We start from the raw sequence: 22,745 nt of genomic DNA, 5'->3' as shown, positions 1-22,745 counted from the left end.
TTTTGTGCAAGATTGTTTTCCCACGAAAAATTAGGATCCGAATTCAGCAAAACCCTTCAACACATGCTTAGCTTGAAACAGGTGTCACTGCCCATCGCCTTCAAGGAGAGAAGCTGAGCACGTGATTCAGTGCGTTGCTGAATCGGGACCTAGCTGGATAATTTAAAAAAAAATCAGCTTTTACCCATAAGCTTTCACCTGTGTCTTTTTCACTCTCTTCTTCCCAAGTGGATAAATTCTCCCAGTAATATGATACATTTTGATGGATAGTGCCAGTACAATTCACTACTATTTAGAGCTTGATCTAATTGCCAACTTTCTGTGGACTTCAGTGGGTCAGGATCAGTCCCTTTATGAAACAAGTAGAAGAGGTTAGCTAGTTTTAAAAAAAAAATCCTGATAGTTTAAACGCGATCGGTTTCCAGCATGAGATGGGGGGAGGACTCGCCTCGCAGACGGTGAGCAGCAGCACAGGAGCCTGTAAATTTCTTTCAGCGCAGATTTTAAAGGGGGATTTTCTCCCTGCTCATTTATTTGTGCCACTTGGCGGCGTTTTCAGAGAGAATGCTCTAAAAGAGAGAGGGAGCAGAGAAATCCCCGCTCCGAGTCCCTGTGCATCGAAGGGGGAAGCGTCTGCAGTGTTAAACATTGCCTGGGACGGCTGTGATTGGCAGAGGAGAGTAGAACTGTCCAGGAAATAGCTCGAGTTTCAACGAGGGGGGAGTGACCAGGGGAGGGAGGGAGGAAGGGGAGAGAGAGGAGTGTGTAGGGGGAGGAAAAAAAGGTTTGTAGACTTGACAAAGCTTTAGAGATTACAACCGGAATTCTGAATGGAGTGGACCTGGATCTAGGACTTTTTTTTAAAAATCCCAGCTATGCCGTTTTGTTGGATGGAAGTTACTCCTCCCTTTCCCCAAGGCTGGATCTCCTCTCTGAGCCCCTAACTGGAGAAGTGGAGGGAAGAAAAGTTTTGCTGATGATTAAAATCGAGGCTTATTTCGTTTTAATCTTTTTTTTTTAAATCTCTATTCTCCTGGCAATTTGCGTGCGAATTGCGCGGCTCAGGCGCGCCTGTCCCACAGCCTGGGTTTGCCACCGAGGGTCCGAGCGCCTGAATGTGGAATAACCAAGGCACGATTGTTTTTCTTTGGAGAAGTTTCCCCCCCAAGGGAGCCTGTCTTCGTCACTTTGATTCATCCTGCGCACACGCCTGCTGCAGGGGGGAAGCAGATCGCTTACTCGGAGCCTTTTCATTCAAGGTAATTGCACCAGTGGTGGGTGGAGGAAATAGAGCCTTAACGGAGAGGGATTGGGGTCGCAAGGACCCGAAACGCAGCAAGGAAGGACTCCGTGGCTCCGGATCCCTTTCCCATCTCTAGCGTGACTCCCCTTTTATTTTTACTTACAAACGGTCTGTGGGCCCCATCCACTCCTGCCTTGCACCCTGTGCAGTCCTGTGCAAAACGCTGCGCCGTTCCCCCCTGCCAATAGCTTTGCGCTGGTGACAAGTCGGGCAGCGGCCAATCTGGCTCTGCCCTAGACTCGCAGGAACGTGGAGTTCAGTGGGTATCTGCAGACCCCCCGTCAGCTTAGCCAGCCTGATCTCAGCCCTGCGTGTTTATTTCACAAGGATGTCTTTTGTTTGGAGTTGAGGGAACTGAGGCCAAGCACCTAGAAAAAAAATCCAATGGGGGACACCCCCCCCCCCCAAAGAAGAGGCTTGATTTTGAATGCTTGATCATTTTTGTACAGTGGCCTTTGGCTATGAGCGCCCGGTAGAGCGTCAGTGAAAATGCACTTCCCTCATGTATCATTTCTGCTACTACAAGTAAAATAAAAGATTACCTCATCCACTACAAGACTGCATTTTTTGTCTTTTTTGCATGTGGACTTGGTCATCTTTGCTGTTAATTACAGTGAAGCCTGACAAACGTTAACACTTCCTTATTTTTTCTATACAGGGTTTATTTCTAGCAATTGAATGCCAGCTTTCTAACCCAAGTCATAGAAATCCACTTATTAATATTCAGCGGTTACAATAGGATCTAAATTGGCAGGCCTATCAGTAAACCATTATCATGCTGTTAATTAAAAGGAAGCTAATCTTTGGGGGCAACAATAAAAATAGAGTACTCACTTGCAGTAAAAGTGGGGCGAAGTCTTCCAAACACCTAACAAGTTAAGGCTTGGGTGGCGGTTTTTTAAACCTATCTGGCTGTAGAAGGCCACAGTATAAAATCAACACATGGAATCTTTTAGCAATAGTTGCAACAATCTGTGTCAATGGAGAGAAGAATTTTGCATGGAGCTTAGTGAAAACGTGGAGCAAAAGTTATTACAATCAAAAGTACAAGAGGTTCCTCATCTAGCCATGCTTGGTTTAGATACCTTTTCGTTTTTTTTTTTTTTTAAAAAGCGATACATTTTCCCCTTCTTAATGAAATATATATTTAAATGTAAAACTGCCCTTTCAAACAGTGACCTATTATGAGTTTGGTGTGAAACGCTATCAACATTTAAAACCTCATTGTCTCCTTTGTACCAAATCCCTGTAAATCTTCCACTAGCCTTTACTCATTTTCATCTGAAAAGCCTGTTTGAGCTGAATAGACAGCAATCAGTAGCCTCTGTACCTCTCTCCCTCTCTGGAATGTCAATTAAAATGCAGATTTTTTCCCCCTGATCTCTTGGTGGCAAAAGACTCGAGAAAAACAAGATAGTCCAGGAAAGTAAATGAAAAGTTCAAACAATGAAGTACCACCGAAACTGCTAGCCAGTGCCCATTAGTCCTCTAGAATTCATGTTTAATAGTTGTGATACTCAGATCTACTTAGAGATTGAATTGAGATGAGTCTTATTTCTATATCATGTATATGACATTAGCTCAATTATACTGTCACTTTTTAACTGCTATACAGCTCATTCCCAGCTGATAGTCATATGATTTCTAGAAGGAGAGATCCAGACTTGATTCAGATTTTGGTATCCCCTGATGCCTAAGTGTTATACAGTGTGCAGTGTATTGATTTGGATAACATGTTCTCTACAAATTGCAACCTCGCTGGGGAGTGATAAACATCATATACACAACAATGGGACGAGATTAAAAAGAGCACCGGCGATTGAATTTAATTAAAGCCACTGCTGAACAAGTACTGTGTGTGTGTTTAAAGTTGAACTACAGCTTGGAGGAATTTGGTTGTGCTCCCAACCCAGGTTATTTTCCCATGCTTGTCAGTTTGGCAAAGAAATTTGGGCAGGTATGTGACGAGGTGAAAATTGACTTGATGAGCGGGTGGCAAGGAGAGCGATCAATCATTGGAGGCTGACAACTCCTCCCCAAAGTGTAGGCTGAGAAGAGAGACAGAGTTCCCTTTCAAGGGGAAAAATAAACACTACGTGTGGCTTTCACTGAGTCTGAGACTCCAGGAGGGATTATGGTATTGTAGTCAGGAAGCCAGAATTGTGGAGGCCAAAAGCATGCTGGGGCTGTGTTCCAAACATTGAGATAGAGGTACATAATTATCCAGAGTAGGAGGTCTTTCCAAATTCCAAAGAATTGTCCACCAGCAACAGTGGCAATTAAAATATGAAAAGAATTTGGTTTCATTTCATTTTTTTTTTGGTGGGGGAGGGGGGACAAGGAGGACTGCTTTGAGATGGGGGATTTTTGAACTGCTTTAACATTTTTCGGTACCTGACATGTTGCAATGCAAATTGCTTAATGCCTGGATGCAAATCTCTGATTTCAGCTTTGCTGTTAAATTGTAAGAGAGATCTGCTGCATTTTAAACCTGCCTTTGCACCATGGATTAAGAGAGCCTATTCTCTCCTGGCAAATGTTCAGATGCAGAAACCGTGCTAATACTCAGGTGTGAAGGAGTCTTGACAGAAGCCTAGTGTTACTGGACTGAAGAATGTTTATGATGAGACCAGGAATAATTTATATGCTTTAAAACCTTTTCAGGGGTTTAATGTAGCCTAAAAATCTTTAATGATTAAAATGTGATCAGAGTTAAATTATATTCCAGACCTGTTTTAAATACATTTAACATTTTAATGTGAAATGTTTTCTTTCTTGCAATGATAGTTTTCTTGCCTGTGATTATAGTTTACATTTATATATACCCTTTAATCAAGTTCAAAGAAGGCTTTATAGAAATTTAGTAAATTAGCCTCACAACCATCCTGTTAAGTCATTAAGTATTGTACCCATTTTACACATGGGCAAACTCACAAAGAAGTGAGTCAAATGGCAGAGTTAGGAAGAGAGCCCAGGTACAGTATTCTGGTTCCTGTGCTCTAATTGCTAGACAGTCAGAGACAAAAGTTACTTAAATTTGTAGCAAATTCACTCCTGCTTAGTTAGTACTTATTTAAACTTTTTTTTTTTCAGATCATCTTTAAAATCATTCCTTGGAGTGATCCTAGTGTGTGTTTCATTGAAGGTTTAATGATAGCTGTTACAATATACATTATGAAAACTCATGCAATGTTTAAATTTCATTTCACGGAATATGGATGTGCATGAGATAAGGAGAAAAAAAGCTGTGGCTTGAAACATCATGTATTAATTAGCAAAAAGTATCTTGTAATTACATTTTTAAAACGTTTAATACATTTCTGCATCTAAAACCTGAGTTACTCTGTGTAGTATCTGAAGGGGCAGAAAATATGACATCAACATTTTCCCTATTTAAGGCAGGACAGGTTGGTTTTATGCATTATATAGCTTAAACAGGATATCTGAAGACTGGCAGACTCTGAATGAACCTACTAATACTTATTAAAGGATGAATCCATGTGTCAAACTGTTTAAATGCTGAGGAACCAGGGTGCTGAATTAGTTATGGATAGATGTTTTGGAGAAAGTTCCAGTTAAAAAAAAAATTGGAGGATGGGAATGGGGAAAAGAGAGAGAGGGACAGTGAAAAAGGAATTTTAGATTATTTTTTTCTTTTTTTTCTTCACAACTACACCTCTGAAATTTCAGTTAGGACTTAATACAACTAAGATTAGTCATTAGCCAGGTCACACAGATCAGAATAAATGATGCAGTTGCTTGATTTATTCATTCCCTGAGGAGTAGTCTGTGTGCGTTTGGGGGCGGGGGATGGAGGGAAAAGAGAGAAGTTTGTGTCTGGTCCAGTTGTTAAGCCACTCTGTGTTGGTGCCGGCATTTTGATCCATGCCTGACACATCATTGTGGTGATTACCAGGTCCATTGTGGGAGCTGCAAGTTTCCTTGGCACTCCATTTTTTCCAGTACATTGGTGTTCCACAAAGGATGCTCCATAAAGGATGCTCTTCAGCCTTTTAAGTGGCTTGTTTTAAAAAGATTGAAATAAACTTTTTTTCTTGCCTGTATAACGTCTACTAATACACGTCTATATTCTGTCTCAAGGATGTCTCTCTAGATACCTGTGTATGTATGTATAGTCTGTGTATATATGTGTGTTTATATGTATACTTTGCGTGTAAACAAATAGAAATGGTAGATCTTGTGTGATCATTAGCAGAAATGTATTTTTGTGGCAAACATTATTCAGATTTTCATTTTCCAAAACACAGTGAAGTTAGCAAGTGCAGCTGCAAAAACTGGACCGTTTTAATTGTCCCAGTTATGCAGACATTTGCACTGACAGTGAAGTTTAATACAGAAGAATGTAAATATACAGGAGAGTTGGAATCCCAAATATAAAATAAAATCTCAAGGAAGATCTAAGTAGAAATACAGTATTTTTAAACTTTTGGCCATTATTGGTTTGTTTTAAAACTTAGCTGACCCTACAGCTATATAGGTGAGGGACCAAAAGGCCATGCAAACTCAAACATATGTTCAAACAATAGCAAGAATAGAATTTGTATAATTGTGGTAATTTTGTAGCATTAAGGGTTATGCGTCTGCACATGTGTGCCTTTGTATTTCGTAGCAAGCTGTATATTTTTCTGTGATTAAAATAGTTCTTTAAATATGTGCTGAGAAACAATTTTGTGAAATCAAGAAGGGCTTGGTTATGCCTGAGGTGATGATGGAAACTGTTAACAGAAAATGAAAAATCCCTCACTTTTCTCATGCTTTCAAAGCTGTAAAACTATTTCTCCACCCCCTTCCCCCTTGGGTTTTTGCGAAGATTTTCAACTGGCATTCAAGATGATTTCACTGACACTACTAAATCTCTCTCTTCCCTACAGCAGCAGCAACAGTTCCAAGTGAGAAGCTTTTTATCAAGGCTGAAGGCACTGCTTTCAGTCCATGCTTGTGTAGAAGTGTTCAGATGGGATTAAAGTCCACATGGATATATGGAAAAGGACCAGGAACTGGCACTAAAAAGATGGTCAGCTGCAATTCGGGTTGCCTTATATGCCTGGTGGTGGTTGCCATGGCCGGACTTTCTGTGGCTCGGCCATCATACAATTCAGTTGTTCAAGACACCACTTTGGAACCTGAAGGTAAGGCACTCTAGAATACTTCAGCTTCAAAATAAGTTACCGGTAATTTGAAATGGTGCCTGAAATATAACTAAATTAGTTTATTTGCCCAGATAAACATAGAGAAAGTGTCAGGTTAGTCCAGAAATAGTTTCATATATTCTAATTCTCTCCCTTCCAAATATGGGCTCCAATCCGGCAAACATGCATATACTTAACTTTATGCAGGTGAGTTGTGTCAGTGACTTCATTGGGACCTTCGCTCGTGTGTAGTGTTAAGCACGTGAGTATATGATTGCAGGAATGGGTCTGTGGTTTCCTTTAAGAGAATTCATCTCCTAGCTGAATGGAGCCACTGTATTTGTACACATCTGTTACACATTCTGAGCTTTTTTTTATATATATATATATAAAATAAAAGAAGCATAAATGTCTTTAAAAAATCCCATTTATTTTTCATCATTTGTGCTGATTATGTAATTTTGCAGTTCACTCTGCTAGGAGAATGAAAACGGGTTACTCAATTTTATTTTTGTTTATGGTCAGTTTCCGTTATTGTTTCTAATGCCCCAGCACAAACTCTGGAGTGTCTGGTTTGCAAATCCTACGGGGGAATGCTTAAATCCAGACTATATAGATAGATAGATAGATATAGTCTGGATTTGTTTGTGTTATAGTGTTATATAGTTATTTATATATAGTCTGGATTTAAGCATTCACCTGTAGGATTTGCAAACCACACACTCCAGAGTTTGTGCTAATATATTTAGTTTGTGTTAATATATTAATTCCAGTGAAAACAAAGAGTAATGGGAACATTTCTATTGATAGTATGTTTTATACAAACAAGTTCTTATAAAATCTAATATTTTGAGTCTAAATGTGTCAGATACTGTTTCTTTAGGGATATCCTTGAGCCAAACTACTTTATTTGTTGAATTTTAAGAAGGTGTTTTTATTATAACATGTTTATTGTATTTTAAGTATATTTTTGTCATGTTGTACAGCACCCTCAGTGGCCCCCTAAGCACCTCAATAGGGATGGTTCTTTCTTAATAAAGTTATCTTGTAATACAATGCACTGATACATTTCTAATAACTGGGCTGTCAAAACAGTCTTCTCAAAATAATTGTGTATTGGCCACTTCCTATCCCACAAGCATTGTTTAAATAATTTGGCCTCTCTCTGTTATATTGTTCACATACAGGAATACAGCTTTGGTTTTCTTCAATGTATTTTAATGCCGAACTTATTTGTTTCAACCCATTATGTCTAAAAATAGGTTTTACCAGTTAATGAATTTTAAAAATAAATTCCTAGTACATTCTTACAGAAAAGTGAGGTTGAATTATTTAGATATGAGTGCTCTCCCCTCGTGTACATTCATAAAAATATTAACAAAGTATTGTAATATTGAAGTCTGTCATCAATAGAGATTATTGGTATCGAAGTAATTTTTCTCATGGTAATATGAAAATTTTTTTAAAAAAAAAAAGGGCCAGACTCTCATCACTTCTTAATGGACCTGTTTGTTTAATAGCCCACTAGGTGCTTTCTTGATTTTTTTTTTTTTGGGAGCATGACAAAATCATTAATGATTCTGATTTCACGTCTGCTGTTTATGGCAAGGCCTTATGGTTTTAGGGTTAACGCAGCAGGAATGTGATTTCATTGCAGGGCAGTATAGGAAGAAGACAAATGTTTTCATCTTACGGTCATCATCATTTTTCAGTTTTATAGGGAAGAAATAACCATTATTTTTATTTTAAATTTACAATTCTAAAATATGATGCCTACAAAATGAGTATCCACTGGATGAAATCTGGATCTTATCAGAGTGTAAATTATTGAAAAGAATGTCACTTACATAAAACAATTTCAGATGTGAGAACACTGAATTACTACCAGCAAAGCGAAAATAGGCATTTGAATTAATGGCATAATAGCTTTCATGTTGCAGAATAGAGGGAACTATGTGAGATTATATTGGAGATTTGGGAAATAAAAACTCCTTTTTGCTTATTTCCAATATATCTTGGCACTTTGATTGGGAGCTCATCTCGGTCTGTTTAGAGAGCAACTGGCTGAGCAACTGGCTCAGTGGGGCTCGATTCTGACTGTGGCCTCTAGGCAGTACCGTAATAAATAATATTTACACAGTAGAGTACATCTATCAAAAGCAAGCCATTTTACCTTGCAGTGTCATGTATACTCACTAAGGGCCCGATCCTGCTAGCAGGAGTGCTGGAACAATTTGTATGGTGGGGGTGCTGAGAGCTATTGAACCAAACTGTAAACCCTGTATATGATGGAAACCACTTCAGGCTAGGAGGTGCGGCCGCACTCCCAGCAGTCCCAGCACCTATGCCTGCCAACACTTATTGCTGATTGGAGTGCGTCCTACCGCAAGTCCTAGTAAGAACGAACATTAGCAGTGTTTGCAGCAGCAGAATGTTAAGGACTCATTTTAAGCCTGCTTGTGTGTCTGTAGAATTATACCCAGCACTAAACGTTACGGGGGAGAGTAGTTCTGAGCGGAGGGAGTAACACAATCTCCACTTTCAAATGATTGTGATATTTAGAAATAAGTATATTCGACAGCATATAATGGAGTTCTTCTGTTATTGCACACTCACGCCATGCAGTCTTTTGATTGTATCCAGCACTTAAAATGCTGGGGTGGGGCGTGGGGGGAGTTGACCGCACACATAGGGTTACTTTGTGAACTGAATAATTAGTTTAGACACACATTTGATAAAGGGCAAGCTAACCCTTGACCTTCCCTCACCCAAGTTGTCTGTTATGAAGCCTGCTGGCTAGCTAATTTAGTCCCCTCCATGCAGGACTCTGACACTGCGCTCTGTATACCCAGACTCACTACTTCCACCTTTTCCTCACAAATTCAGGAACAATTGTTTTTAATTTTGCTCTGTTTTTAAAGCCCTAGTTAAGCACAGCCTAATTCCAAGCCCTGTGAAAAACACAATAGTTTAAAATTAGTCTTAAAGTGTACTCAAGAGATTCAAAGGAGTAGCAGGGTATACCCATCTGAAGAGATTGTATCACCCGGGGTGATTATGCTTATGTTAGACACACACGTGACTAATAATTTGTCATTTGATATTTAACTCAGTAACAGGTATTCACTGACAGTAAATGAATGTAAATACCAGCTGGCGCAATTAAATACCTAAAGCTGTTCATTAATATCTGTAAAGTGTTTCATAATCCGCCGGCAAAGAACTGTGCTTAATGTTAATGTCACGTGATTAATACAGTCCAATCACAATTAAATCAAGGAGCACAATCCAATCTAAGTCAGAATTCTTTTCATCATTGCTACCCAGCCTTGATTCGCCTGTGGAGGGACAGACCTCGGAAATGAAAAGAAGAGCAAACAAAAATAAAAAATGAGTTAAAGTCCCCTATTATGCAGGTTGTGAGGGGCATCCAGCAGAAGAACATATTTTAACATAGCTTTTATTTTTTTCCCTGTGTGAAATTCTCTTCTTATGCTCAGGATTGCAGGAGGTATTCCAGAATGCATAATTTTGTGACACTACAAATACTATTGGTAGCATTGACACTTTTGGTATGAGTCAAGTCACAGAATGATGCATTTTGGGATGCCTTCTTATCTAAGGAAATAAGAAGAGAATTTCAGAGGGAAGAAGATAAGTTCCAATTTGCCCTTTTAAATTATATGCCTGATGGGGCAAATAAATCTCTGTTTTAAACTCAGTTTTCACTTGAGTCGTGCATGTTAGAGAAAAACTGCATCCATTTCACTCCGCCCCAGTGGTATGGCAGCTCACCGGGTAAGAAGCACTCAGCATGAATAAACTATAATTAAGAGGAAAAAAAGGCAATTGGTATTTCTGAGACTAGTGTGGAAGTGGCCATGTTGTTTTGAGTGTTTTGAAACACTCAGTCATAAAAAAGAGCTCCAATATTTAAAGAACAGGTTTAATTTTTAAATATAAGCCATTAGCTCTGACTTCTGTTAACACAGTACTAAAGCAGTTTAGAAAATGGTCTGATGGCCACTTCCACTGGGCTCCTACACTCGAACTGTATGAAAGTCTCACACACATTCTCTAATTACCATGGGTTCTATTGCTCTGGGAACCCCGGGCACCCTGAGTCTTGATTCATACCCTGGGATCTAGTAAGATGTTCCTTGTGACTCCATGTGCAGGTGTGCCAGGTTGCCATTCCTAAAGTATTGTATTTTTTGGTTGGTTGTGGTTACATGGTTCCTGCTCCCAATCTAAAGGCATTGTGGAATGGCATGAAGCATCAGAATCCTCCTTCCTACTCCTCCCCAAAACAGAGAAAGGAGACCAGCTACATGATGCACAGAGATGTGCCCTGTTTGTGAAGTAGCTAAGTAAACTGGGAGATTCCTTTAGGTCCCTGTGCTAGGGATTATGGGACAGCCTAGCATTTTCACTAAAGGTTATCTTATTTCACTGCAACCTTTGGACCTTTAAAAAGACCGACTTAGTTTTAGTTTTAATCTGCATCTCTGAGCTCAAAGAAGGATAGTTAAAATTACACTTCAGCATGGCTACAAAGATTTTCTCCTCTGCCAGCGAATTCAGATTGGTAGTCGGTAGGTGATAGGACAATACAAAATACTTCAGTTTGGTCTGCATGCTTTGTAAAAGGCAAGGCACTATAGATATGTGAACAAAAATAATTTTGACTTGATAAAACTTTGAGCCATTTATAGTGAAAGTCATGGACATGGAGGCCTTGTCCCCATTAATGGATTAAACGGTGGTAACCCTTGGTTCTTTTTAGCATGGCTCCAAGAAAATCCAATGGCTGGAAGCTGTGCTCAGAAAAATTCGAACTGAAATTAAGATGCAAATTTTTAATTGTGGTAATGAACCACTGGAAAAGATTTATCAAGGGATGTGGTAAATTCTCTATTAGAAGTTTTCTTTACAGCAAGATTTAGCTATGCTCTAGTTCAACAGCAAGTTTTGAAGCAAGAATTGCTGAGTGAAGTTCAATGGCCTATGTTGTACAAGAAGTCACACTGATCATGAACATCCATTTTGGACTTAAATCTATGAACCTTTAGCATGGACAAGGCCTAAATCTACAGGCATGTGCATATTAAACTGCTGTACTGATCACACTAGGGTTACCATATTTAAAAAAGAGGACACACCACGAGGCCTTGGCCCTGCCCCTTCCCTGCCCCAACTCCGCCCCCTCCCCTGAGCGCCCCGCATTCCCCCTCCTCCCTCCCAGCCACGCGAAACAGCTGCCTGAGCACTACCGGCTTCACGGTTTGCCAGGCAGCCCCCAGATCTCCAGACTCTGCGCCCCCAGCCGGGCGCTTCCCCAGCGCAGCCAGAGCCCGGGAGGGGAAGCGCCCGGCCAGGGGCGCAGGGTCTGGAGGTCTGGGGGCTGCCCGGCAAACGGTGAAGCCGGTAGCGCTCGGGCAGCTCGGCTCTTCAGCTACACAAAGCTGAGGTGTCTGGGGGGAGCAGCAGCAGCCGCCGCCGCGGGGGAATCCCCCTGCAGCTCGCAGCCTGCTGGAGCCGCTCTAAAGTAAGCAGGGGACTAGTATTTTCCCGGACATGTTCGGCTTTTTGGCAATTCCCCCCAGACGGGGATTTGAGGACCAAAAAGCCGGACATGTTCCGGAAAATCCGGACATATGGTAACACTAGATCACACACTAGTATGTGTTAAAACTTCAGCACATCAGCTATATTTGCAGTATCAGAAACAATTGCACATTGTAGGCTAATTTGCTACATTTTAAATCCTGTCCCTTCGTTATAATCTTGGGGTTTACTTTTTGGTTTTTATTTTTTTCTGAGCCAATAACATTTCAGACTGGTTGAGTTCTTTTTTTTTTTTCTTTAACATATGACTAAAAAACTAAAACAATTCAATGGATGTGTATTTTTCTAATTTTAAAATAGTTACTCCTGAGTAGAGAACTTATAACTACATTTTAGCCCATACTAAATTTGTACGGGCAAGATACAAACTCATTAAAACAGAGTTTACAATACAAATCCTGACACAACTGCAACTATGTGCGGTTGTAATATATACGAGACAACGGGCTATTATAGCACTGCAATAATAAATGTGGCATGATTTGTAATGAATATTTTCTACACCTAGCTTTCCAACTTGAGTAGAAATAGTTGAATCCCCTTCCTTCTAGATACAAATACACGAAGATTAATATTTGCTTAAAATAAATGTTGAGTTTGGAAACAGATGGAAATATAAAGAAAATACTTAACTGTACTCTAGTGCCTTAGTGCGTCACCACTTCCTTCTGGCCAGGCTGAGCCTTGTACTGTGTTCCCTCAGCCCAGCTGGGTGTTTAGTCGTCCCTTTTGGTTTGAATCTATACAGTAGCACATCCTTGGGGTAAGGACGTTAACTTCTATCCCTCTGTGCAAGGGCCTCCCCTTATATATAGTGGGGGGCACGCTGGCTGGTCCTTATCTTCAAGGCTCTTGGAGGCCCCCTTTGATCCTAACTTTCTGTTAAAGGGGAGTTAAGGGAACCCAGGCCCATCCACTGCACTGTCTGCAGCTCAGGGCCCTTAAACCAGGCAGGCAGAATCAATCCTCAGCAATTCTCCTGCTGTGCCTATAGCTCCTGCCTACCTCCCTTAGGGCTGGTCCACACTACCCGCCTGATTCGGCGGGTAGAGATCGATCTTCTGGGATCGATTTATCGCGTCTCATCTGGACGCGATAGATCGATCCCAGAAGCGCTCCCCCGTCGACTGCGGAACTCCTGCTCGCCGAGAGGAGGAAGCGCTGTCGACGGGGGAGCCTGTCTGTGCCGCGTGGACCCGAAGTAAGTAAATTTAGTTCGATCGAGGAAACGTCGACTTCAGCTACGCTATTCTCGTAGCTGAAGTTGCGTTTCCTAGATCGATCCCCCGCCCCAGTGTGGACCTGCCCTTAGTTCTCTAGACTTCTTCAAATACATCTGCAAGTCTTCACTCACCACTGAAATGCAGATACTTCTGTAATACATTCAGGATTAACATGCAGGTCTTGTTGTAAATCTACAGCACACCTCTGCTAGGTGGTAGATACAGCATCTTAAGTTAGCAATTAAAAAAAAAAAAATTGACCCAATGGACCATCTTTCACTAATATTACCTACTGCCAAGGAGAGAGTTCTGGAATCACTTTGATATTTATTTATACTGTATTAAAAATACCCATGCCTTTTAAAATAACTCTGGGACCATCAAGCTGTGCAGATATCTAGACTGTGTAACTGCCTCCTCCTGTTGCCTCCCTTCCCCCAAGTGCTATTGTTTGTTACTCTCACTGGTTGCATCTTGTTTTAAATTAGGTCCTGACCCCGCTTTGAGAGCTGCAAAGACAAAGCCCTATGCTCAGAGCCCTATTGAAGCCAGTGGGGCTTTGCACAGGTGGAGGTGTCTGATCACATGCAGTACATTGCAGGATCAGAATGGTGGACTACAGGTTCTCTGGATAAGGAACTGTCTTCCTGTGTGCTAATACAGTTCTAGCACATTGGGACCCTGATCCTGACTGGGGCCTCTAGGTACTACAGCAATATGAATACAGATATATGATACCAGGCTTTAATGCTGATTAACCAAAGTGATTAATCAAATTATATTTGATTAAAAGGCCTGTGCTGACAGCCTTAGGTAGCATGTCAGGAAAGGGAATGCTCTGAAAAAACAGCCCATTTGTGGTTCTCAAACTTTTTTTTTCGCGGACCACTTGAAAATTGCTGAGGGTCTCGATGGACCACTTAATGATCTTTCCAAATGTTGTTTATACCGTTAGCTAACTATTGGAAAGCGCTTTGGATAAAAGTGCTATATTAAAATTTTTTAATCGTTAACGTTTTTGTTCTACAAATAAATAGCACACAACTCAAATAAAAGCACACAACTCATATTTTAATATTAGTACTGTTACCTTTCTAATGCGATGGATGTGCCCTCTCTCCCCCACCGCGGCAGCCCCCGAGCTGGAGCTGTGAAGGAGGGGGGTCTCTCCCCTGCCACAGCGGCAGCCCCCGAGCTGGGGCTGTGAAGGAGGAGGGTCTCTCTCCTGCCATAGCAGCCACAGAGCTGGGGCCGCAAAGGAGGACTGTCTCTCCCTGGCAGCCACAGCCCTGGAGCTGGGGAAAGTCACCTCTTTCTCTGGCCGCCGCAGCCCTGCACATCCCAAATTCCCCCCACCCCCTCTTCTCACCCCACTACCTCCTCCCACCTACCCTCTATTCCCCCCAAGGCCACCACCTCATCTTACATGTGCGTCTTCTCCAGGGTCCAGGCACCTAATTAGTGAAGCCACGCCTGCACGGCTCCACTAATTAGGTGGGTGGCCCTTAATTTTCTCATGCGTGGCCGCCCAGGCACACACCTTAGAGGGAACTATCTACGAACCACCTGAATGGCGCTCGCGGGCCACTGGTGGTCCATGGATCAGTTTGAACCTCTGACTTAAAGCTCGTATCTGGAGAAACTCCATTGGAGCTGACAGATTACACGAAGGTCAGAATTTGGTCCATGCCTCAGCTCCTGTTCTTTGGGGTGTGCATGGCAAATAGCATTAGCATTTAAATGGAACAAACTAGATTTTGAATCTTGATGGTACTTGGGACAGACCAAAGTCAGATGATACGTCATGGTTTCTTTGAGGGGGTTAACAAGCATGCGGACAAAGGAGACCCAGTGGATATAGTGTATTTAGATTTTCAGAAAGCCTTTGACCAGCTCCCTCACCAAAGGCTCTTAAGCAAAATAAGCAGTCATGGGATAAGGGGGAAGGTTCTCTCATGGATTGGTAACTGGTTAAAAGATAGGAAACAAAGGGTAGGAATAAATGGTCAGTTTTCAGAATGGAGAGAGGTAAATAGTGGTATCCCCCAGGGATCTGTACTGGGCCCAATCCTATTTTATATATTCATAAACGATCTGGAAAAAGGGGTAAACAGTGAGGAGGCAAAATTTGCAGATGATACAAAACTATTCAAGATAGTTAAGTCCCAGGCAAACTGCGAAGAGCTACAAAAGGATCTCACAAAACTGGGTGACTGGGCAACAAAATGGCAGATGAAATTTAATATTGATAAATGCAAAGTAATGCGCATTGGAAAACATAATCCCAACTAGACATATACAATGATGGAGTCTAAATTAGCTGTTACCACTCAAGAAAGAGATCTTGGAGTCATTATGGATAGTTCTCTGAAATCATCCACTCAATGTGCAGCGGCAGTCAAAAAAGTGAACAGAAGAAAGGTATAGCTGATAAGACAGAAAATATCATATTGCCTCTATATAAATCCATGGTACACCCACACCTTGAATACTGCGTGCAGATGTGGTCGCCCCATCTCAAAAAAGATATATTGGAATTGGAAAAGGTTCAGAAAAGGGCAACAAAAATGATTAGGCGTATAGAACGGCTTCCATATGAGGAGAGATTGATAAAACTAGGACTTTTCAGCTTGGAAAAGAGGCGCCTAAGGGGGGATATGATAGAGGTCTATAAAATCATGAGTGGTATAGAGAAAATAAATAAGGAAGTGTTATTTACTCCTTCTCATAATACAAGGGGCCACCAAATGAAATTGATAGGTAGCAGGTTTAAAACAAACAGAAGAAAGTATTTTTTTCACGCAATGCATTGTCAACCTCTGGAACTCCTTGCCAGAGGGTGTTGTGAAGGCCAATACTATAAGAGCTAGATAGATTCATGGAAGATAGGTCTGTCAATGGCTATTAGCCGGGATGGGCAGGAATGGTGTTCCTAGCCTCTGTTTGCCAGAAGCTGGGATTGGTTGACAGGGCATGGATCACTTGATGATAACCTGTTCATTCCCTTTGGGGCATCTGCCATTGGCCACTGTCAGAGGACAGGATGGATACTGGGCTTGATGGACCTTCTGACCTAGTATGGCCATTCTTATGTTAGGATAACGATCTACTTTCTTTAGCTCCAATGATAGGGGTCTGTACTTTGGAGCTGAAGGTCGTAGGTTCAAGTCCTGCTGATGACATGTAGTCACCATAACTGCAATATAATTAAAGGATACATAATAATGTAACTGGTGTGACTTCCAAGAGCACGCAGTGCATAGCTAAACCCCGGAGCATGTAAGACTTGGCATTTCCCATGTGTATTGTGTACTCTTGCAGCCATAACTCCAGGGTCACTTCTGTGGTAAAGTTCTTTCTACTGCAGTAAGGTGGACTGTGAATGCTGGGTGAAATTCTCACTCCCTGTGCAAAGCCTGAACAAATAAGCTTTCTCACAGGGGACCAACGCAGAGGTTCTGTGAGATGCAACCATCACGCTCCAACCTGGAGGCAGGACATGTGACACTGAGGCAGCCACTTTGCAACCACCAGTACAGTACCTGAAATAGTTTCTGTGTCCCACTATGCCCTCCCCCGTCCTTATGTAGGGTTTGTAGTTAGAGACTCTGTGTAGTTTGAGGATCTGCTGGCCACACTCCATTACTTCATTGCTCCCCAAGAGCCTGCTGGGGCATCCTGTGCAGTGGGCCACCCTGGACCGTAATGCCATCACTTGCAGAGCGCTCTGGAGTTCCTTTGCAATACTTTTCATGTTGTCTCGAGCAGTGGAATGGTGTCATTTCTGTTGTATTCTGTCCCCTCCTTAGCTATGTCGGGGGAAATGTGACTTTCACACATGGTGAATAAGAATCCTTGGTAATCAGATCTTTTACAGAAATTGCAGTTATTTATTTTAAATGTTGTATTCTGCCATGCACGATCTACATCCTGGTATTCGCTGCCACGACTAAATAGAGCTGAAAGTAGCTCTCTGCAGGAGTATGCAGCATTACTTCTCTCATATTGATAACCAACCAGTTTCCAACCAGTATTACTTGAAATCGAAGTAATCTCAGAGGGATTCATTTTAGGTATGTTTGAGGCTTTCCTCTTTGCTAGTAGGATCTTCAAATGTTGGAACCCTTTGCTATTTCTCCATCATTATTATTTTTGTTTAAGTCCTCAGTGCTTAGGAAAACAAGTCAGCGCCAGGTAATATTTTCCTCTTCCCATGATGATGATGGGAAATATTTCTACTGGAAGAGATTCATTTTTTTCCCTCCCTGTCCTAGTGTGTGTAGCATGTGAGAGACATTATTATGGTCCTGTAGGCTCATACTGTAATTACTCACTGTTGCTGTAAAGTATGCACTCATTGGAGTACGAGGCATACAGAACATGACATCATAACTTAACTTGTTTTGCAAGTTTCTTCCACCAGGGCAGAGTAACTTTCCCTTTTGAAATGGCTTTCTAATGTATATTTTTCATCTCAGAGCTACACCTTTTTTCATCTTATCTCATTGGTGGTACAGCCCTGCACACCTCAGACTAGCTGAGAAGCCCACTTCTTTATAGACTAAAGATCAAAGAGTTAAAGGATGCCAGAAAAAAATCCCTCAATTTATGGGAATCTGTTTCCTAACATATTTTGTAAATGAGGCTGTGATTTGAAATACAGTAGTACACGTAATTTTGTTCAGTAGTTTCTTTGAAAGAGAACTAGAATTTGTCACACCTTTCTTCTGTCTGCAACTATCAGAATGAAGTCCAGTTCCCATTCTTCGATGCTATATATTTTATAAAGACTTTTGCTTCTGATTGTACTGACATTTTTTAAATTTCGTTTTAGAGGAAAAAATTAGTCTTTGCTGTGTGTGTGTGTCTCTGTGACTGTGAGTGACTGACTTGGGGGGAACGACAGCTCAGTGATTTGAGCACTGGCCTGCTAAACCCAGGGTTTAATCCTTGAGGGGGCCATTTAGGGATCTGGGGCAAAAATCTGTCTGGGGATTGGTCCTGCTTTGAGCAGGGGGCTGGACTAGACTAGATGACCTCCAACCCTGATATTCTATGACTGCAGTGTATTTGGGAGATAAAGTATGGCAACAGAACAGCTGGAGAAGTCTAGCTATGCCTGGCCTAGGATTTTGAAAAGAGATTGGGACATGGATGAGAGCTAGCTGGCTGAAGCTCAATCCAGACAAGACTGAAGAGATTCTGGTAGGTTGGGGGAGGCAAGTGGAAGATGTGGCAAGAATGATCCCCACACTACTAAATGAGGGGTGGTGGTGGTGCCCACCCTTTGTGAACTGTGCTCCTTGATCTTTACCTGCTGCCTGTTGGTTTCTGGATAGTGCTAAAGGTTTTGTTTTTGACCTACAAAGCCCAAATGGTTTGGGACTTTCAATGCCTTATTAGAGACATAGATTCCAAGGCCAGAAGGGATTACTGTGGTCATCTAGACTGACCTCCATAGAGTCTAGACAATTCCTAGAGCGTATCTTTTAGAAAAACATCTAATCTTGATTTTAAATTTGCCACTGTTGGCGAATCCATCATGACTCTTGGTAAGTTCTTCCAATGGTTACTTTGTTAAAAATGTGCACGTTATTTCCAGTCTGAACTCGCCTAGCTTCAACTTCCAGCCAAGTTGGCTCTTGTTATACCTTTCTCTGTTAGATTAGCCTTAGGATAGCCACTCTTCCCATCCCATACTGACACAGCCCCCCCCAGTTTAAAAGAGAGTGGGCTGGCAGCAGAGTCTTCTCTGTGAGGGGCTGTCAACTTTGCAACCAGCCTCTCTGATTCATCAATACAGGATGGGTCTTTGTGCTGCAGAGGGTGTTTGGTTAGTTACTAAGGCTTTTGAAGTGGAAGAGGCTTGACTGGGGGGAGGGGGATAAGGCTTTTGTGAAGGTGGAGAGCTTTTTGGGAATCTTTGCTGGGACTTTATTTATTTATTTATTGGGGTGGGATCTGTTGTTAGCTGATGGTTAGCTTGTTTGACTAAGTATGATATCCACATTCTTAGCCTTTTGTTAATATTTTAATAAATTTAGAAAACATAATAAAATACATATATAAATCTCTTGTTTAGATTGGTCATGCCCTAAATGGAAATGCTGTTTGGAATATAATTGAATTCATAGTCATATGAAAATGAGCTGTGGGAATTTCCACAGTCCTCTCTTCTGGCCACTTGGCTCTTAAGCAAACAGCATTTACACCATTTGTTCAGGATGGTCGGTTGGCATAAACCATGCTGAGAGACATGGGGAGGGCAGGGTTGGGGGGAAAGACACCCAAGTCTGTTTGTCAAACATTTAACCCAGAGGTGCCCAGTTTTGCAAGGGACTCCCCCTTGCTTTTTCTCCACCTATGTTGTCATGGATGTGTTCATGCACAGGCCCTTCTTTTCACGTCTGACCTTAAAATAATGATGTAACTGTCAGCACATGAGTGACATGAATGTAAAAGAAAAGGAGTCTTTTTTTCAAGAATTAAGAATTGAACTGCAGTTTGAAATCCTTTAAAAAAAATTTTTTTTTTTTTTTGACGGTGGAAGGACAGATGATAGTTACATTGCTTAATGCACCACTGGAGGCACTCAGATACCACAGTGATGGAGTGATATAAGGACCCGAGTACTATAAGATACAAAGAGTGTTTGGCTGCATCCGTCTTCCACACCCGATTGAGTAAATTGTCAACTTATAAACTTGGCCTTAGGGGCCAAATTGGTCCTACATGCTATGGAGCTGTGTCGGAGGGAGGTGCCACCCTCTGCAACTGTGAAGATTTCCTTGATGGTGGGGAGTCATAGCCTTGTCTTTTCCTTACCCCTTTTGGGGTGCCAAATGTCTGGTAGTACTGAGTCGGCCTTGTGCTTGAGGGAACCACAAGGCTGCATCTGAGGCAAACTCCAGGATGCAGGCACAAGAGAAGTGAAAGATTCTTGTGCCCTTGTGCACCCGTATGAGGTTAGGTTACAGGAACAGCCCCAGTGTGGGCCTCAGGGCCAGCATTAATTGGGTTACACAATGTGTGAGTGTAGAAATTGGCCCTGTATTCCTTGCTGTAAATCTCATCTGAGTGTCAAAATATTTATTAACTGGGCACAGAGTACTTGGAGAGGAGGGTAATTTTGTAGAGTACTGTAGTTGGCGGAAACAGTTAACAGTTGAAACCTGTTGACCTTTCACTATGAAACTATTGGACAGGATAGTGCTTCAGTATCCCACCTGTTCCCTGTTTGCATTTGGGCACCAATTCAACACCCACACTGGAAAAGTTTTATAGGCAAACATTATAAAAAGTGGCAGTCTTAAGTGCTGCTATAAACACAAAGCCTTACCTGAAATAGCTCACTCCTTCCAAACAGTGGTTATTTCATGACAACTCTTGGTGCTTTACCTTCCTGCAGATGATATTAATAGAGAATAATGCACTAGGTCAAGGATTACTAATTTGTACAGCTCAGTATATCAGCTGTCCATTCTTTGTTGGCTTACTAGTAATTTTTCTTTTAGAGCTGTGGTTAAATATTACTTTTGACTTGTGTTGAAAGATTAATTAGGATAGCCATTTAAAAAGAATTCATTTAGGGATGGAGTTTTAATATGGTTTATCTTTCACGGCATGTAATCACAGTTGGAGTAATCTGTATGTGGAGACATTGCAATGGGATCCAGAGAGCCCTGACCGTTTGCTTTCTTGAACTGTTCAGTAAAATACCCCTTATAACAGAGAAAGGGAAGGCTGAATAATGTTAACACCACCTATATTGGCATTTTAAAAATTTAAACAAAGTCATTTTTAAAGACGTCTGTAAATTGTTGGCATAGAGTAATTCTGTAAAATAAATTTACTGTGAAGATAGAGCCCACTACAGAAGCTACAGAGAAGTCTGTCAACTCTTGTACTGCAGAGTAAATTTGTCATCTTGTTTGTTTTGCAATTTCAGGTAACTTAAAATCTTTGGCACTAGGATGTGAGTTTTCTAGTTTTCTTGGGTTTAATCTTTACTGAAATGAAATATATGTAGAAACCACTTGTCCTCCATCCGGAGATCACTTTTGTAATAGCACTATTTGGTGCACTATGTTTAACCTGTATAATGGATCAGTGGAATTCTTAATATGCCAGCAAGACTGGGAGGAGTGGTAGATACACTGGAGGGTAGGGATAGGATACAGAGGGACCTAGACAAATTAGAGGATTAGGCCAAAAGAAACCTGATGAGGTTCAACAAGGACAAGTGCTGAGTCCTGCACTTAAGACGGAAGAATCCCATTCACTGTTACAGACTAGGGACCGAATGGCTAGGAAGCAGTTCTGCAGAAAAGGACCTAGGGGTTACAGTGGACGAGAAGCTGGATATGAGTTGACAGTGTGCCCTTGTTGCCAAGAAGGCTAATGGCATTTTGGGCTGTATAAGAAGGGGCATTGCCAGCAGATCGAGGGACGTGATCATTCCCCTCTATTCAACATTGGTGAGGCCTCATATGGGGTACTGTGTCCAGTTTTGGGCCCCACACTACAAGAAGGATGTGGAAAAATTGGAAAGAGTCCAACGGAGGGCAACAAAAATGATTAGGGGGCTGAAGTACATGACTTATGAGGAGAGGCTGAGGGAACTGTGATTGTTTAGTCTGCAGAAGAGAAGAATGAGGGGGGATTTGATAGCTGCTTTCAACTACCTGAAAGGGGGTTCCAAAGAGGATGGATCTAGACTGTTCTCAGTGGTAGCAGATGACAGAACAAGGAGTAATGGTCTCAAGTTGCAGTGGGGGAGGTTTAGGTTGGATATTAGGAAAAACGTTTTCACTAGGAGGGTGGTGAAGCACTGGAATGAGTTACCTAGGGAGGTGGTGGAATCTCCTTCCTTAGAGGTTTTTAAGGTCAGGCTTGACAAAGCCCTGGTGGGATGATTTAGTTGGGGATTGGTCCTGCTTTGAGCAGGGGGTTGGACTAGATGACCTCCTGAGGTCCCTTCCAGCCCTGATATTCTATGATTCTATGATAAGACTAAGGTGGCTGAGGTAAAATGAGCTTGTAAAAAGTGTCAAGCTGTATTATAGCTCTTTGAAGACCTTGGCTAAAGACTGTTGTTCCCAGAAGTAAGAGTTGACATCGCCTATTGTAAGATGATGCTTGGCTCCCAACTACAAAATCTGTGTATTTTATTTATACATATACACATAGGCATACTGCACAGTTGGTGTCTGCATGTTGAAGGATATTTGTTGGGGTTCTTAGGAGCTGGAGAGCAGCTGCTCCACATGACACACCCTCCTCAGTACCCATGATGCTCCCCTTCTGTGCTTGTTATTCCACTCTGGAGAAAGGGAGGAGGAGTACAAGTGTGGAGGAGAGTAGACTGTGGCTACATAACTGCTTCTGGGAGGAACCCATGGGTACAGAGGGACCAACTCTATGCAAATACCTCCGTACAAT

General features: G+C 41.7%; 1 protein-coding gene across 4 annotated transcripts in view; it reads left to right on the top strand.

The window, feature by feature from the left end:
- Positions 1 to 794: 794 nt before the first annotated feature.
- Positions 795 to 22,745, top strand: part of FGFR2 (fibroblast growth factor receptor 2) — a 99,428-nt gene continuing 77,477 nt past the window's right edge. For all 4 annotated transcript variants that reach the window (XM_029911348.1, XM_029911347.1, XM_024216981.2 and 1 more), the window contains exons 1-2: positions 795 to 1,259; positions 6,196 to 6,453. In XM_029911348.1, coding sequence (XP_029767208.1) covers positions 6,279 to 6,453 — 175 coding nt within the window. In that variant the 5' untranslated portion in view covers positions 795 to 1,259; positions 6,196 to 6,278. The remainder of the gene's footprint in view (positions 1,260 to 6,195; positions 6,454 to 22,745) is intronic.

Source organism: Terrapene carolina, unplaced genomic scaffold (genome assembly GCF_002925995.2).
Source record: "Terrapene carolina triunguis isolate 2854851 unplaced genomic scaffold, T_m_triunguis-2.0 Scaffold95, whole genome shotgun sequence".
NCBI lineage: Eukaryota > Metazoa > Chordata > Testudines > Emydidae > Terrapene > Terrapene triunguis.
The sequence above is the reverse complement of the archived record's forward strand: the minus strand, read 5'-3'. Positions and strand labels throughout refer to the sequence as shown.